Source organism: Mesoplodon densirostris, chromosome 10, assembly GCF_025265405.1.
Source record: "Mesoplodon densirostris isolate mMesDen1 chromosome 10, mMesDen1 primary haplotype, whole genome shotgun sequence".
In the NCBI taxonomy this organism is placed as follows: Eukaryota; Metazoa; Chordata; class Mammalia; order Artiodactyla; family Ziphiidae; genus Mesoplodon; species Mesoplodon densirostris.
The window spans coordinates 30817968-30832929 of NC_082670.1; the positions used below are offsets into that span (position 1 = coordinate 30817968).

Genomic DNA, 14962 nt, shown 5'->3' on the forward strand with positions numbered 1-14962 from the left:
GGACATGATAAAGGTGAATATTCGTAAATAGTAAAATGCTAGATAAATGTAAATTTTAAGATAATTGGTATATATTATATTAGCATAGCATATGGTAAAACTTAACCTGAGTACCTACTTTATAAGATTGTGTGAGACATAAAGATACATCACTTCTGAGAGTCCAGCGGCTGGTGCGCGGAGCGGTTCAGCGTCCCCGGAGCGGTTCGGCCCAGCCATTAGCCTAGACGCTCAGGCCCGGTGCACGCGTGCGTGAGCGCGCCTGCGCCCCAGGGCTGCTGCAAGGGGAGGAGAGCCGCTGCCTCAGGAGGACCCCTTTCCCCCCAGAAATTACTCAATGCTGAGACCTTCCAAAGTGACATTAGAGACATTGGAAGCACCATGGATGGTTTTTATGATCAACAAGTCCCTTTTATGGTCCCAGGGAAATCTCGGTCAGAGGAGGGTAGAGGGCGGCCTGTGATTGACAGAAAGAGGAAGTTTTTGGACACAGATCTGGCTCATGATTCTGAAGAGTTGTTTCAGGATCTCAGTCAACTTCAAGAGGCTTGGTTAGCTGAAGCACAAGTTCCTGATGACGAACAGTTTGTCCCAGATTTTCAGTCTGATACCTTGGTGCTTCATGCCCCACCTCCAACCAAGATCAAACGGGAGCTGCACAGCCCCTCCTCTGAGCTGTCGTCCTGTAGCCATGAACAGGCTCTCGGTGCTAATTATGGAGAAAAGTGCCTCTACAACTATTGTGCCTATGATAGGAAGCCTCCCTCTGGGTTCAAGCCATTAACCCCTCCTACCACCCCCCTGTCGCCTACCCATCAGAATTCCCTATTTCCCCCGCCTGAGGCAACTCTGCCCACCTCGGCACATGCCCCTGCAGCTGGCCCAGTACCAGGTGTGGGCCCCACCCCCAGCCCTCATTCACTTCCAGAACCTGGACCACAGCAGCAAACCTTTGCAGTCCCCCGGCCGCCACATCAGCCCCTGCAGATGCCAAAGATGATGCCTGAAAACCAGTATCCATCAGAACAGAGATTTCAGAGACAGCTGTCTGAACCCTGCCACCTCTTCCCTCCTCAGTCAGGAGTTCCTGGAGATAATCGCCCCAATTACCACCGGCAAATGTCAGAACCTATCGTCCCTGCACCTCCCCCACCCCCTCAGGGATTCAAACAAGAATACCATGACCCACTCTATGAACATGGGGTCCCAGGCATGCCGGGCCCCCCAGCACATGGATTCCAGTCACCAACGGGAATCAAGCAGGAGCCCCGGGATTACTGCGTTGATTCAGAAGTTCCCAGCTGCCAGTCGTCCTACATGAGAGGGGGCTACTTCTCCAGTAGCCATGAAAGTTTTTCATATGAGAAGGATCCCCGGTTGTACTTTGACGACACCTGTGTTGTTCCTGAGAGACTGGAAGGCAAAGTCAAACAAGAGCCCACCATGTATCGGGAGGGGCCCCCTTACCAGAGGCGAGGTTCCCTTCAGCTGTGGCAGTTCCTGGTTACCCTTCTTGACGACCCAGCCAATGCCCACTTCATTGCCTGGACAGGCCGAGGCATGGAGTTCAAGCTGATAGAACCGGAGGAGGTCGCTCGGCGTTGGGGCATTCAGAAGAACCGGCCAGCCATGAACTACGACAAGCTCAGCCGATCTCTACGCTATTCCTATGAAAAGGGCATCATGCAGAAGGTGGCCGGGGAACGATACGTCTACAAGTTTGTCTGCGACCCCGATGCCCTTTTCTCCATGGCCTTCCCCGACAACCAACGTCCGTTCCTGAAAGCGGAGTCTGAGTGCCACCTCGGCGAGGAGGACACCCTGCCACTGACCCACTTTGAAGACAACCCTGCTCACCTTCTGGATGTGGACCTCTGCAGCAGCCTCCCCTATGCCGAAGGCTTTGCTTACTAAGTTTCCGAGCGGCTGAGCGGCCAAACCCTAGAGCTAGCAGTTCCCATTCAGGCAAACGAGGGCAGTGGTTTTGTTTGTGTTTCTGGCTGTTCCCAAAGCTTGCCCTTTGAGTATTATCTGGAGAACCCAAGCTGTCTCTGGATCGGCACCCTTAAAGACAGATACCTTGGCGGGGGAGTGGGAACAGGGAGGGGCAGAAAACCACCAAAAGGCTGGTGCCTCAGCTCTGAACCTGACAAGGTTTCTGGGAAAGCAATTGAAATGGAGCCTCCTTCCCAAGGACAATATATGCAAAGCAATACCTTGTTCAGGTTAGTACCCACAAACCAGGACAGAGTGTGTGACAATCTGCATTGATCGTGGACTACTAAATGCCTTTACGTAGAAGGGCTCTGATTTGCACAATTTATTGAAAAAGATGTCACAAACCCGTAGAAGAGGAGGTAGGCAAAGTTGGGGAGGCTCAAACCATGAAGGGTTACAAATATATCTTAAAACTCAGAGAGCTCTTCCAGCTTGATCTGAAATGTTTCCTCTTGGTCTGGAAAGAAGGGGGAAAAGAATGAACGGCTGTTACCCACTCCATGGTTCTCAAATAATAAACCATTGCTACCCTTGGGAACCTTCTGGCCATGTGGTCACCAAGTAGAGCAAGCCCCCTTTCTCTTCCCAGTCACATGGCTGTGTGTGTGGATGGCTTTAATTTTAGAAGAAGGGTGATTAACACTTTTGACAGTATTTTGTTTTGCTTTGATTCGAGGGATTGTTTTGGTGGTTGTTTTGGAAAAACAGTTTATAAACTGATTTTTGTAGTTTTGGTATTTAAAGCAAAAAAAAACAAACCTTTTGGTAACTGTGCACTGTGCCCTTTAAACAGGGCAGTGCCAACTTATGAAGACGCTGCAGCTTGAAAGGGGCTTTGCTGGGGGCATCCCCTTAGCCGAGTACAAGCCCTCTTTTATTGCCTGCTTTGTGCTTTCTGCACCAGACAGCCTGATGGAACATTTGCACCTGAGTTGTACATTTTTGAGGTGTGCAGGGCAGCCTGGACACACCGTTTAGATTCTATGTGTATAGTCCCCCATGTTCCCTCACATGCCCTCTCTGGAAAGCATATGTACATAATACATGTCATGTCCATTTGAAACCTGGTCACCTGGTGGAAACCCTAGGTAGGGATTCTTCCCTGGGCATGACTGATGACAATTTCCATTTCAGTTTGTTTTGTTTTCCTTTTTCTTTAAATTTTGGACTTTAAACCCTGCATATGATTCCATAGGGTTTGAGACTTATGTGCGACACTGACAGGTAAAGCAGTACTAGCATCTTAGTTTCCTGCCACTTTTAAAAAGGTTTTCTCTGATTGCTGTATTATATTGGGAAAGTTTTAAATAACCCAGCTAAAGCTATATTAAAGTTAAGCTCAAAGTAGTGGAAAAAGAATTAGAAAGTGGTAGCACCTTGCTGCCTGCTGATAGGATTCTGTGCTTCCCCTGACACCTAGCACACAAAGAATGATTATGCTACTCTTCATATGCGAAGGACAGTGCTTTGAGTTGTTTATTGATGGAACTGCTCTGCAGTCTCAAACAGTCCCCCTGGTGACCAGGAGCACATTTGTGAAGAGGGTCACAGAGATAAGGGGTGCATTTTATAGCTATGGAAATACAAGATTTTCTCTCTTGGAAGCTAATTAGCCCACAAAGGTGTTGAACCTGTAGCTTGGGCCTTAATTAGCATTGTATTCTAATCAAAGGACTTTCCAAACCGGTATTTATAGCTTTCTAACCTACACATAGTCTATACATAGATGCATATTTTACCCCCAGCTGGCTAGAGGTTAATTTGTTGTAAATGCTGTATAGGATTTGTTTTTTCCTTTCTTTACTTATCCGGGTTTGGGTTTTGTTGGGTTTTTTGTGGGTTTTTTTTTTTTTTTTTTGATGGATTTATGCTGTCTTAGCAAGTACTGAAAAGCATCCTCTGTAGCCTGAGCTCCCCTCCCCTGCTGTAGCCACGTGGCCTGTGCTGTCACGGGACACAGGACGGCAGCATCTCCGTTGCATTCCCATCGGACTCATGCACCTCCCTGATGGTTTTGTTTCTTTGTTCTTCTTTTTGCTTCTTTCCAGAGTGTGGAAAGTCTACAGTGCAGAAAGGCTTTAACCTGCCAGTTGATTTGAAATACTTTCCCCTGCGCAGGGCCGTTTGCATCCTGCCAAGCTGCGTTATATTCTGTACTGTGTACAATAAAGAAGTTTGCTTTCAGTTTAACAAAAAAAAAAAAAAAAAAAAAAAGATACATCACTTCTGACCCCAATTTTTAAAATCCAAGTTTGAAGTGGGGGATGGACTAAATAGGCAATCCTAAAGTTCATATAGAAAATCAAATATGTAAGAATAGCCAGGATAATTCTCAAAAAATATAATCGGGGGAGGGAGTATTAATTAGCCAGGCCAAATATTAAAACATAGTACAAAGCTATAGTAATTCAAAGTTTGATGTTGGTGCATATATAGATTAATTGAGAAGCCTGGAAAGACCAAAAATATACCCAAATATGGATGGTGAATTTAACACATGATAAAGATAGAAAAATCATCTCCAAAAATATGTTTGTAACTGAACCAACACAACCACCAAAAAAACCTAAGATATAAAGCAACAGAAAGGTATATTCTGTTATTTATATTAAGAGGGGTAATTGAGGAGAATATATCTGTCTATACGAATATGTCTTTTGTCTATACACATATGCTTGTTTATGCAAAGAATTATCTGGAAGGTAAAAGTGGTTGTCGATGAGTGAGTTCAGAGGGAAGCATACTATTTAATGTTACCCTTTGCTATAGTTTGAAGTTTTTAAACCAGTTTCAAGTATTACCTATTTTTAAATATTTTAAAGAAAATAGTAGCTCAGAGTAAGGCAGAGCCAGTGGGAAATTTTACAAAGGAAATATCTTGATGATTTTTTAACTTTTTCTCAGGTATTTTAGTGTACTGGTATTTAATGTATCAGGAGTTGTATAAACCTACCTTTCTGCAATTCTTTGCATAGTCCCGCGCACAGAGTTGGCTTGTAGTGAAGAGTTTCTGGAGTGTGAAGGTAACTTTCCTTTACTATGGAATGGGTCTAATTTAAGAAGCAGAGTTGCAGAGTTGGCAGTCCTCTTAAATACTTTCCCCGTAGTACCAGTGTGAAATATCAAACTTTTGGCAGCCAGGCGAGTTCCATGAATTCATGTGTAGCATTTCTTTTCTGTTTAGAATTGAGATCCAGTGCCCAGTGCTTAGTTTTTAAATTATCTTTCTGAAAACCTTGCTACATTTTTGCACTGGTTGAAATGAAGCCCTTTGAACACATGGGAGGTTGTTAAAATTTCTTCCTTTGGGAAGTCACTTCTGACTGGATTTCTGCGGAGGGAGTTGTTTCTTGCTGCTCTTTCAAATTCTCCTTGTTTTTGGTCCTTCCTCACTCCCCTACAGTCAGAGCCACGACATCACAACTTATCTTCAAAAAGTAAACTCAGCATTTTCTCTTTTTTAAAACTTAGCATTGGAGAAAATACAGATAAACATATATTAGCAGTAATTGTATCAAATCAGGAATTTTGCAAGCCCATGAAGTCAGCATCTCAGAAAATGGAGACAGCCATGTTGTATATATGATCATCTTGAAAAATATCACTTCCCAAAATAATAATGCCTATAACAACCAGATATAAATCAGGATGTAATGATGTAACTGCTGACTTTTTGGCCAACTGTGATCATTAATAGTAGTAGGGTGTGTAATAACTAAAGGAATGATGGTGGTTTATGGGTGATAAGAGAATCACAGTAAGCTGTTGCATGCTCTCAAGGTTGGCAACGGTATTCATTATCTACTGTATCATATCTGTAATATCTGTAACAACCCCAGAACTTAGTGTCTTAAAACAACAGTAATCATTTAATATCGCAGGAATTTGGGAGCAGCATGGCTGAGCAGTTCTGGCTTGTGGTTTCCCATGAGATTGCAGTCAGGTGTCAGCCAGGTGCTCGCTGAGGCCAGACCGTCCACTTCTAAGATGACTCACTTACATGGCTAACGTGGTTAGTGCTGCCCATTGGCTGAGACCTCAGTTCTCCATGAGACTAATTAAGTGTCCTCATTGCATAGCAGCTGGCTTATTCAAGAGCTGGCAACCCAAGGGAGCATGGTGGGAATCACAGGGCTTTCTGCGACCTAGTCCAAAGGTCACATACTGTTACTTTCACCAACCCTGATTCAGTGTGGGAGGGAGCTACACAAGGGCAGGAATGCCAGGGGGCAAGAATTACCCAGCGCTGTCTTGGAAGCTGGCTACCACAGCAACCCAAGCAGGATATAGTCTTTAGGAAAAGAGCAATTTGGGCTCAGTTTAAAAAAACAACAACAACAACAAAAAATGCGACACAAAGTCAGAAGCTTCTTCTCATCTCCAGAAGTACAAGTGCTGAAGATTAGGCCATATTACATCCAATAACTGGTGATTTTAAAGGAGGACATTCCTATTGAGTAAAGGACCACAGCCAAGAACTGCTGAATGGGTTCAGTTTTCCCCCCACTAAATCTTAAGTGAACATTTTTCTATCATTAGATTTCTGTAGGATGACTAATGGACTGTAGGGTAATTCAGCCATTGTTTTTAAAAATCCATCTTGGCAAAGAAAGCTGACATTCTGCTGAAAGAGTTGAGGCTAACCCCCACTCTTTGAAAAGTACTGAAGGGCCTGTGTGTCTTCTCCACAGAGAAAAGGCTCCGTTCTCCATGACTAGCCCAAACCCCACACTACCTAATCTGCCTGGCCTTCAGTTTCTCCTGTTTCGTAGGACCTTGGGCTGAGTCAACACAACTGGGATTTGGAATCTTGACGCCAGAAAGTCTGCATTTTTTAAACCTCAGGCTCAGCCATTCTCTGATTTTAAAGCTAATAACATTTTAAGTTCTATATTCTAAGGTAGATTTAGCATTAAATGAGATAGTGTACATAAGATGCTTTGGCACAGTGACCTAAAGAGAATCAGGTTGCGATAAATGAGGTGGTGTCAGAGTCATCTTAGTTGTGTCGTCATTATCACTATCATACACTTGACCTTGACCTTCTGTCCAGCTGTACTACATGCAGACTTCGAGGTATCCTGAGTTTTCTAACCTGTTTTTTAAAAAGTAGAAGACAACTCTTTGGACTTTTCTACCCTAGAGAAATGTAAGTGAAAGACTGTTATGAAAATTACTTAGAGAAAAGCAAAATAGGAAAGAGGTGCTTTTAAAAGTCCACTAGAATAAGATCTAGGAAGGTTCAGTGGTTTCAGTTAAGCTCTTTTGTGAACCTTAGATGCCTCATATTTACAGTTAGAGTTTAAGACTAGATGATCATAAAGATCCCTTTCATCCCTCATCATCTGATTGATTTTGTATTTGATCTCACAGCAACCCTATGGAATAAGAGTTATCTTTGGGCAGATTACTCCATGACTCAGTTTCCTCATGTAGAAAATGTGACTAATAATAGTACCTTCTCATGGGCTTGTTAAGGATTAAGTGAGTTAAAATGTATAAAGCCCTTAGAACAGTGCCTGGAATGTAGTAAGAACTCCATAAGTCTTAGCAGTGGTGCTGCTGTTGATGTTATGATGATTTTGCAGGTGAGGAAGCTGAGATTCATGAAAGTTAATTTTTTCTGAGCTCACACAGTAGTAGAGCTGGAACTTGAATTCAAGTCTTTTTTTTTTTTTTTGCGGTACGCAGACCTCTCACTGTTGTGACCTCTCCCGTTGCGGAGCACAGGCTCCGGACGTGCAGGCTCAGCGGCCATGATTCATGGGCCTAGCCGCTCCGCGGCATGTGGGATCTTCCCAGACCAGGGCACGAACCCATGTCCCCTGCATCGGCAGGCAGACTGTCAACCACTGCGCCACCAGGGAAGCCCCGGGTCTTCTTTTAAACCACATTACTTGTGCATGTATCTTTCAGACCTTGTTGTCTATTTTTAAAATATAGAATTGATTCTCGCAGCATCTAAACAGCTCCGCCAAGATTGTCTTACAGAAGAAGGTAAGGAATGAGAATATGGGGTGTTTTTTGTCCCTAGGATTCTGAGTCTGTGGGACATATGGCAATGCCTCCTTCAAAACTAAGTCCCACCAGGGCATCGCCACCTAGGAAGGTGGAAGAGAATCCTACTTAGTTCCCAAGGACTATTTGAGCTGCCTCAGTTGCGCTAACAATGCCTGTGAGGTAATCACTAATTTTACCCTACCTCAGTTACGTCTTCACATTTCTCACTTATTTGGATAAGGAGGATGAATTTCATTTTAGACTGTACAGCCTATTAAAGCAGTAAATAATGGTTTGGTTTTAAAATAGATTCTTTGTTCTCCCATTCTCCAGTCTTTTCCACTAACCGTGATTCTGCTTTGGGTGAATGCTCGAAAAGCAAGATCTCATTGTCTTCAGTGCAGTTATTGCATTAGGAGTGGACCACAGCCCCAGACAATGCAAACATCATTCTAGCCACGTTAAAAAGGCAGGGGAAGCTAGAAGCAATCTGACTAGTTTTATTATTCTTGTTGTTTGTTTTGTTTTCAAATATAACCAGAGCATTATTGCTCAGAGTCTGTGTCTTTCAAAACTAAATGTCCTTGAATAGTTCTCCAGTTCCAAACAGTGCTGCCTTTACTCAAAATAGTTTTGAAATTACTCTTTGGTAATTATCTTCAGAGCTTGCAACACATTCTTTTGAAAAGATTCAGTGGTGACAAACCAATTATTTTATTAGCACACCATATAGTAGATTCGAACTACTGCTGACATAAATATGAAAAGAAAAATTATGGAATGGATTGTCTTGTGGCCCAATTCAGTAGCTGTGTATAGTGAAACTAAGTTGATGCAGAAAATTAAAGAAATGTTAAAGAAAAAGTTTTAAATATCGACTGGTAATAATAGATTATTACCATTTCTGGACATCACTGGCATATTTCCACTGTATCCACATCATTAAGAGTATTTATCTTCACGCACTCCAGTTTACCTAGTGGAAAAGTTAAATAAAATGTCTGTAAGAACTTTTTTAAAAAAAATAATGTTCAATTATTATACTGTTCAATTTTTATATTTTATATTATTTTTAAATGTTATAAAAACATATTATTTTATTGCCCTATAAAACACACAAGCTCATTAACCTGGTGTTCTTGGTCTGTTTATGAGAGTGTTTTATCAAATGGATATTTTAAATGTAAAGATGTAATACTGTGCTAAATTAGACTATAAATGATTAATTTGGAAAATGAATACATTGTTATTATTTTTCTAAAATGCCTTTATATGTTATAATAGGCAACTACTGGGAAGTAAGATGCCTTCCAATGTACACGTATGCTATCTTTGGCACACAGGCCTCTGCTGTAAATGAATAATTCAGTCACCATTTGTCCAAATTTAAATATTTTTGCGTGTATACTTATCTTTTGTGTACTCACACACGTTTTTTATTTGTTCAGAAGACTTTGCTCTAATTTTTATTCTGTGTGAGTAAATTGATTTGTAATAAAAAAAATAAGAGTAGAGGGAAAAGTACAAAGTCAGAAAAATGGAGCTAAATTCTTGAAATAGATTTCAGTAAAAGGAAAGAAATTAGATTTTTGGCTGCTAACACTTGGCTCAAGGGGTTTGATTTACTGAAGCTGTGTGGTGTGGTGAAAAGAGCAGAAGTCAAGAGGCTTGGGCTTAAAATCCTTGGCTCTGCCACTAATCTTTCAGAAGGATCTCAGATGAATCACTTGACCTCTTTGAGCTTCTGTTTCCTCGTCTGTAAAATGAGAGTTTTGACGACATGGTTGCTGAAACCTCTTCCAGCTACAACATTCCATCATTCTAATTCTGAATGCACTGATTCAGATCTTCTCCCTCTGTGTTAATTGCATGCAGACTACTTAAATATCCACAGATGGTTAACGTCCAGGCTTTGTATTAGTCAGCTCAGACTGCCATTACAGAATACCATAGACTGAGTGGCTTAAACAACAGATGTTTATTTTCTTACAGTTCTGGAGTCCAAGATCCAGGTGCTGGCCAATTTGGTCCCTGGTGAGAGCTCTCTTTCTGGCTTGCAAATGGCCAGTTTCTTGTTATCACCTCACATGGTCTTTTCTCAGTGGGAGAAATCCCCCTCTTCCTCTTATAAAGCCACCAATCCTATGAGGTTAGGACCCCACCCTTCTGACTTCATTTAACCTTAATTACTTCCTAAAAGTTCTGCCTCCAAGTAGAGTCACACTGGGCTTAGGGCTTCAACATAGGAATTTTGAGGGGGAAACACAGTTTAATCGATAGCAGTTCCTCTCAATATTTCCCTCTAGACCTTCTCTGCATTCCAGGTGGTTTGTACTCACCATCCTCCTTTTTAGGTTAAGAAGAAAAAACATAAAATTTCACGAGCTTCCAAAATCAGAGAACTAATGAATATACCATCAACAAATGTGTAAAAGAAATAGAGGTGGAAATGACTTTTTGATGAACCTGTTCCCCAACATTACTATGGAAACTTTGTAACATAAAACATACAGGCTTACAGAAAAGTTGATAGAATTTTATGGTGAGCACCCATATACCCACCACCTGTATCCACAGTTAATATTTTACTCTTCTTGTTTTGTTGCAAATCTGTCCATCCTCCATTCATTCGCCAACCATCTCTTTTTATTTTAAGCATTTCAAAGTAAGTTCCAGACATCAGTACTTAAGCATGCATATTATTTACTAACGTTCAATTTTTTTTCTTTTAGATCACCATTTTAAATCGCGCTATGTTGTATATACATGTTAACTGAAAGAGTTAATGTCATGAGAAAAGAGACACTGCTCCATTAGTAGAAGCTATTTATAACTTATACTAGTTTTTGAAAACATCATTATTTCAGTCACCAAAAAGGACCGAACTGAGAAGTAGGAGAATGAAAAATGTCAAAATTATTTTTTAAATAAAAGGCAAATTTGGCAGATGATTAGGAAAAAACAGGTTACAGGCATTTGAGTACTTTTTACATACATATATAAATAATTTGCTTTCTACCTCTGCTTTGATTTGTAAATGTGAGGATAGGGAAATGGAAAAAAGATGTTGTTTCTCCTTGTACTCTTATCCCTAGAAATTCTTTCTCAACCAAGAGAGAATCTCAAATGTTTCCTAACATGTGGTTGTCACCTTGTAAAGATGGATAGATGAATGAGTGAATGAGTGAAAATGAATGAGTGACTGTCGTTAGCAGTCAGAGAGTCCTTTCTAGGGACTCCTGAACTGATGGCTGTGAGATAATTATGATTATCTTCTGATGGATCATGCACTGCCCTCTCTCAAACTGTGAGAGTAAGGGATTCCAGGCAGGTTAGAAAAGGGCTTTATCATTCATAGGCATGCATAATTGGCTTAGTTTTGTTGCTTTTATATACAGTAATACATATAACATAAATAATACAGCTATATGTAACATATATAGATTTGTAGTTATATACAGATACACATTGTCTGAGCATACTAGGAGTAGTCATCAACGGGCCTCTTTTGCTAGTCGCTGAATTAGTTGTAGATTCCTCAGAACAGTTGCAGTTTAAAGTCTGTCTGAATCTGCTGGAGTCTTAATTGCTCTTAGTGGTATATATCTCAGCTCTTTGTTCACCACTCAGAGCTCACCACTGTCTTAATGAGTCATCCCAGCATTTAGCAGCATCCAGGGCTATTTTTCTGCAAAGTCACTTGAAGTGAACTCCCAAGCACTGGAAGGAGTTGTTTGTATAGGCGACAGTTGGTAAAGGACTTTTTTTGGAATTGCCACAGTCCTTGGGGTGTGATATGCTATTCCAAGCAGGCACTCTTAGAGGGGGGGAAAAAGGACAAACCAACATATTCTCATTGTGGAGAATTGTTTACTTCTGATGTTTGGACAAGAGCTAGCACTGCTGCTAGAGAGGGTCTGCCTTTTTAAGCACCGCTCATGCCATCCACAAGGACACGAAGTCTCATCAACACTCTCATCCTACTGCTGATGGCTTCACATTGTGGAAGTGGGTAATGGAAATGTCGGTGAGATTTGGCTCTTTTATTCAGAGCAATCCAGAGTGACAGAGAGGAGCCAGAGTCAGCAAGTAGGTCCACCATCTGGGGTGGTATAGACAGTTACCAAGTAAGTCGTCATCACAGAAGCCTTGCCTTGAGGCCAAAGCACGGGGATCAAGGATTGCACCAATTGGTCTGCAGTTGTGGACCTCAGACAAAAAGCAGCACTGGGGATCTATGACTGGGTGACAAGGAATCTATCCTATCAGGAGTTTGGGGCACAGGAAGCTGTGGCTGGGGTGAAGTGCAAGAACTAAGGAGCTCCAAAGACAGGGACACAGGCAGGAGTCAGTAGGTATGGGAATGCCTGTGGCAGAAAGGACAGCTGACAGGATACCAGCAGTGGAGTCCCAGTGGGAATGGTGGAGCAGGGTGGGTGGCCCAGCAGCTGCACAGTCAGTGGAGTGGCAAAGTGCACAGGGCAGGGGCCGAGCAGAGAAATTCACCTACTCACAAATGATTTTCTTGTCATCCTGCAAGACAGAAGCATTGTGAGACGCAGCCTCATCTAGGTAGGCAGGTGGTGACATCATCCTTAAAAGGCTGAAATGGATGGTTCCATGCTTGAGTTTTTTCTTTAAAAAGTATAATTACTGGGGCAAGAAAAAAACGTTTTGAACTTGGTTTTTAAATTTTACTTTACATTTTCTTGGGGTTTAGTTCTATTTGCTTCCAGCATGATCCAAATACCTACTTCAAAGCAAGCATTCTAACAAGAACTTGTTAAAAGGAAGGGAAACCAGCTCCTGTGGCTTCTTGTACACCAGCTATGGAGGCGATCACAGAACCACGTTTGTGAGTTGAGTGTAAATGAATCCGAAACCTACAAATTAGATTTCCCTTGAAATACACATGGGTTTAAAACCTTAACGGGAAAAGAACTTGGCAGGTCAAACCTGACCATATTCAGTGAAACCTCACTAATTTGCACTAATGACCAGGAGATCCATTGAGAATTACTGATTTTTTGTATGTTAGCATGGGAACAAATACCAAAACAGGGGTGCAGGGATGAGGGGGTATGGAGCGAGCGTGGGACGGGGAGAATCAAAGTTGCAGCATCAAACAGATACACTTTCTGGTACAATGAAGAATGTATTTGAACAGTTCCTGGAATGAAACTCACTAGCTTAATGAGGGCCTGGCTGTGGCGCCGTCCGCCAGCTGCGGGGGCAGCCGTGTCATCCAGCCTGCCTGAGCCAGCAGTTAACGTGCACTTAGGTTAAGAGGCTTCTGCTTTCTCGCAGGTTGGGGGGTTGTGGTTTTTGCAGGGGTGTGGACCAATGAGATTCTGCCACGTGTCACACACGTGTGTGACGCGGGCTTGCACAGACAAGCTGTGATTGCAAATTGGCATTGGGGTGGGGTTGCTTATCACCACTTAAAAGCAAAACAAAACACCAAGAAGTTACCAGAAGAGATAGCAAGGGTGGTTGGAATTCTGACTAGCTGAATCTTCCTTAGATGTTAGTGAACCATACTTGTAGTGGAAGGTATTTAAATTTTTCTGAGTTGAAGATGAACTATTTAGTAGATGTTTATCTTGATGTGTTTTATTTCACTAAAAATAAAAGTTGTGTCTTCCTTTATAAGCAACTATCTAAAAAGTTCTTTGAAGATTTAATTATCTGTGGCCCAAATTTCAGTAATTATAGTGACTTTTTAATTCATTTCATTTGAGAAATAGAATACTTTCTTCCAGTTGTTACTATTTAACAATTACAGTTAAAAGACAGTGATGATGCTTCCTTTGACTTTCCTCTCCATAATATCTAAGAGTATCTAGGGTTTGGATATTCTTTGCAACTGAGGAATTTCTCTTAACTAACTGTTCTATTCCTCTGACTTAAGAGCAGCCCAGGTAATGATTTGTGTTTGAGCGATTTCAATCGCTCCTTCTTACTTGCCTGACTGGGAGCTAATGTTTTACCAGCTGAAGAATAATTTAGAACTTCCACTCAAGCAGCCATGGAAGGCTGTGGGGAATAATAAATACATGTAGCCAGAGCTTTCTTTAGGACCTATGTTGAGCAAATAGTTTCAAGACTTCTCGTACTTCCCCTGGACCAGAAAAGGAGTTGTCACCCCAGCTGGCACAGAAAAAGACTGAACCTCACTGGACTTACACTAAAACCTTCTGCTTTCATCATTTTTAATCTTTTCCTTCTTCCCAACTACCCAGTTCAACAATAAAACACGATTCATGCAGACCTTTTGTGCCATCACCCCTTAAGTCAGGGGCGGGGAAGTGTGGACACGTGAAGGGTTTACGTGTCATTAGCATCCCCAATAGGAACTATACCAAACTGACAACTCTTCCCAAACCCCCAGGTTTGCCCCCATGAGTCTCAGGCGGGTGATTTGCTTTGCTTTAAAAAAAAAAAAAAAAGGAAACCCAAGGCCAAATGTAAGCTTTCTAAATTACTTTCTTCTCCACCTCAAAATTTCTGTAGTTTAATTCCTTTTTCCTTTCTTGGACCTGTTTCTGAGGAAGAAGTACTCATTGCTTTGTCAAGCAGGAAGCCTAAACTCCCCTCCCGCTGTCTTGAGTTCTGTTTTTGACATTTCAGTTTACTATTACTATTACTGCCCTTTTCCAACAGAACTCCTTAGAAGGTTGGAGAACATTCTATTTCGTGTGTGTGATGTGCTCCAGGTCTTCCCTCTAATGCCCTACATGAACCTGCCCCTGACAACCTCTCCTCCCTCATCTCCCATCCCCACCCTCCTCATTCTGCTGCAGCCATGCCAGCCTGTCTCCTGTGCCTCAGATGCTCCACTTTGTCTCTTACCTCAGGGTCTTCTCACCTGAAATTCTCTCTACCTAGATTGTTCTTTTGTCCTATATGTGCATGGCTTACTCCCTCATTTCCTTTTGGTCTCCGATCAAATGTTAGCTGAGCT

The 14962-nt window shown here is 41.9% G+C and overlaps 2 protein-coding genes across 7 annotated transcripts in view; both read left to right on the plus strand.

Annotated features, from left to right (window-relative positions):
• SUPT3H (SPT3 homolog, SAGA and STAGA complex component) overlaps nucleotides 1–14962 on the plus strand; it is a 440959-nt gene that overhangs the window by 375134 nt on the left and 50863 nt on the right. The gene's annotated exons all lie outside the window — the stretch shown is intronic.
• On the plus strand, nucleotides 219–2161 carry LOC132497002 (ETS translocation variant 5-like). The gene has a single exon (XM_060109829.1). The coding sequence runs from the start codon at nucleotides 382–384 to the stop codon at nucleotides 1912–1914; it is 1533 nt and encodes a 510-aa protein (XP_059965812.1). The 5' UTR covers nucleotides 219–381; the 3' UTR covers nucleotides 1915–2161.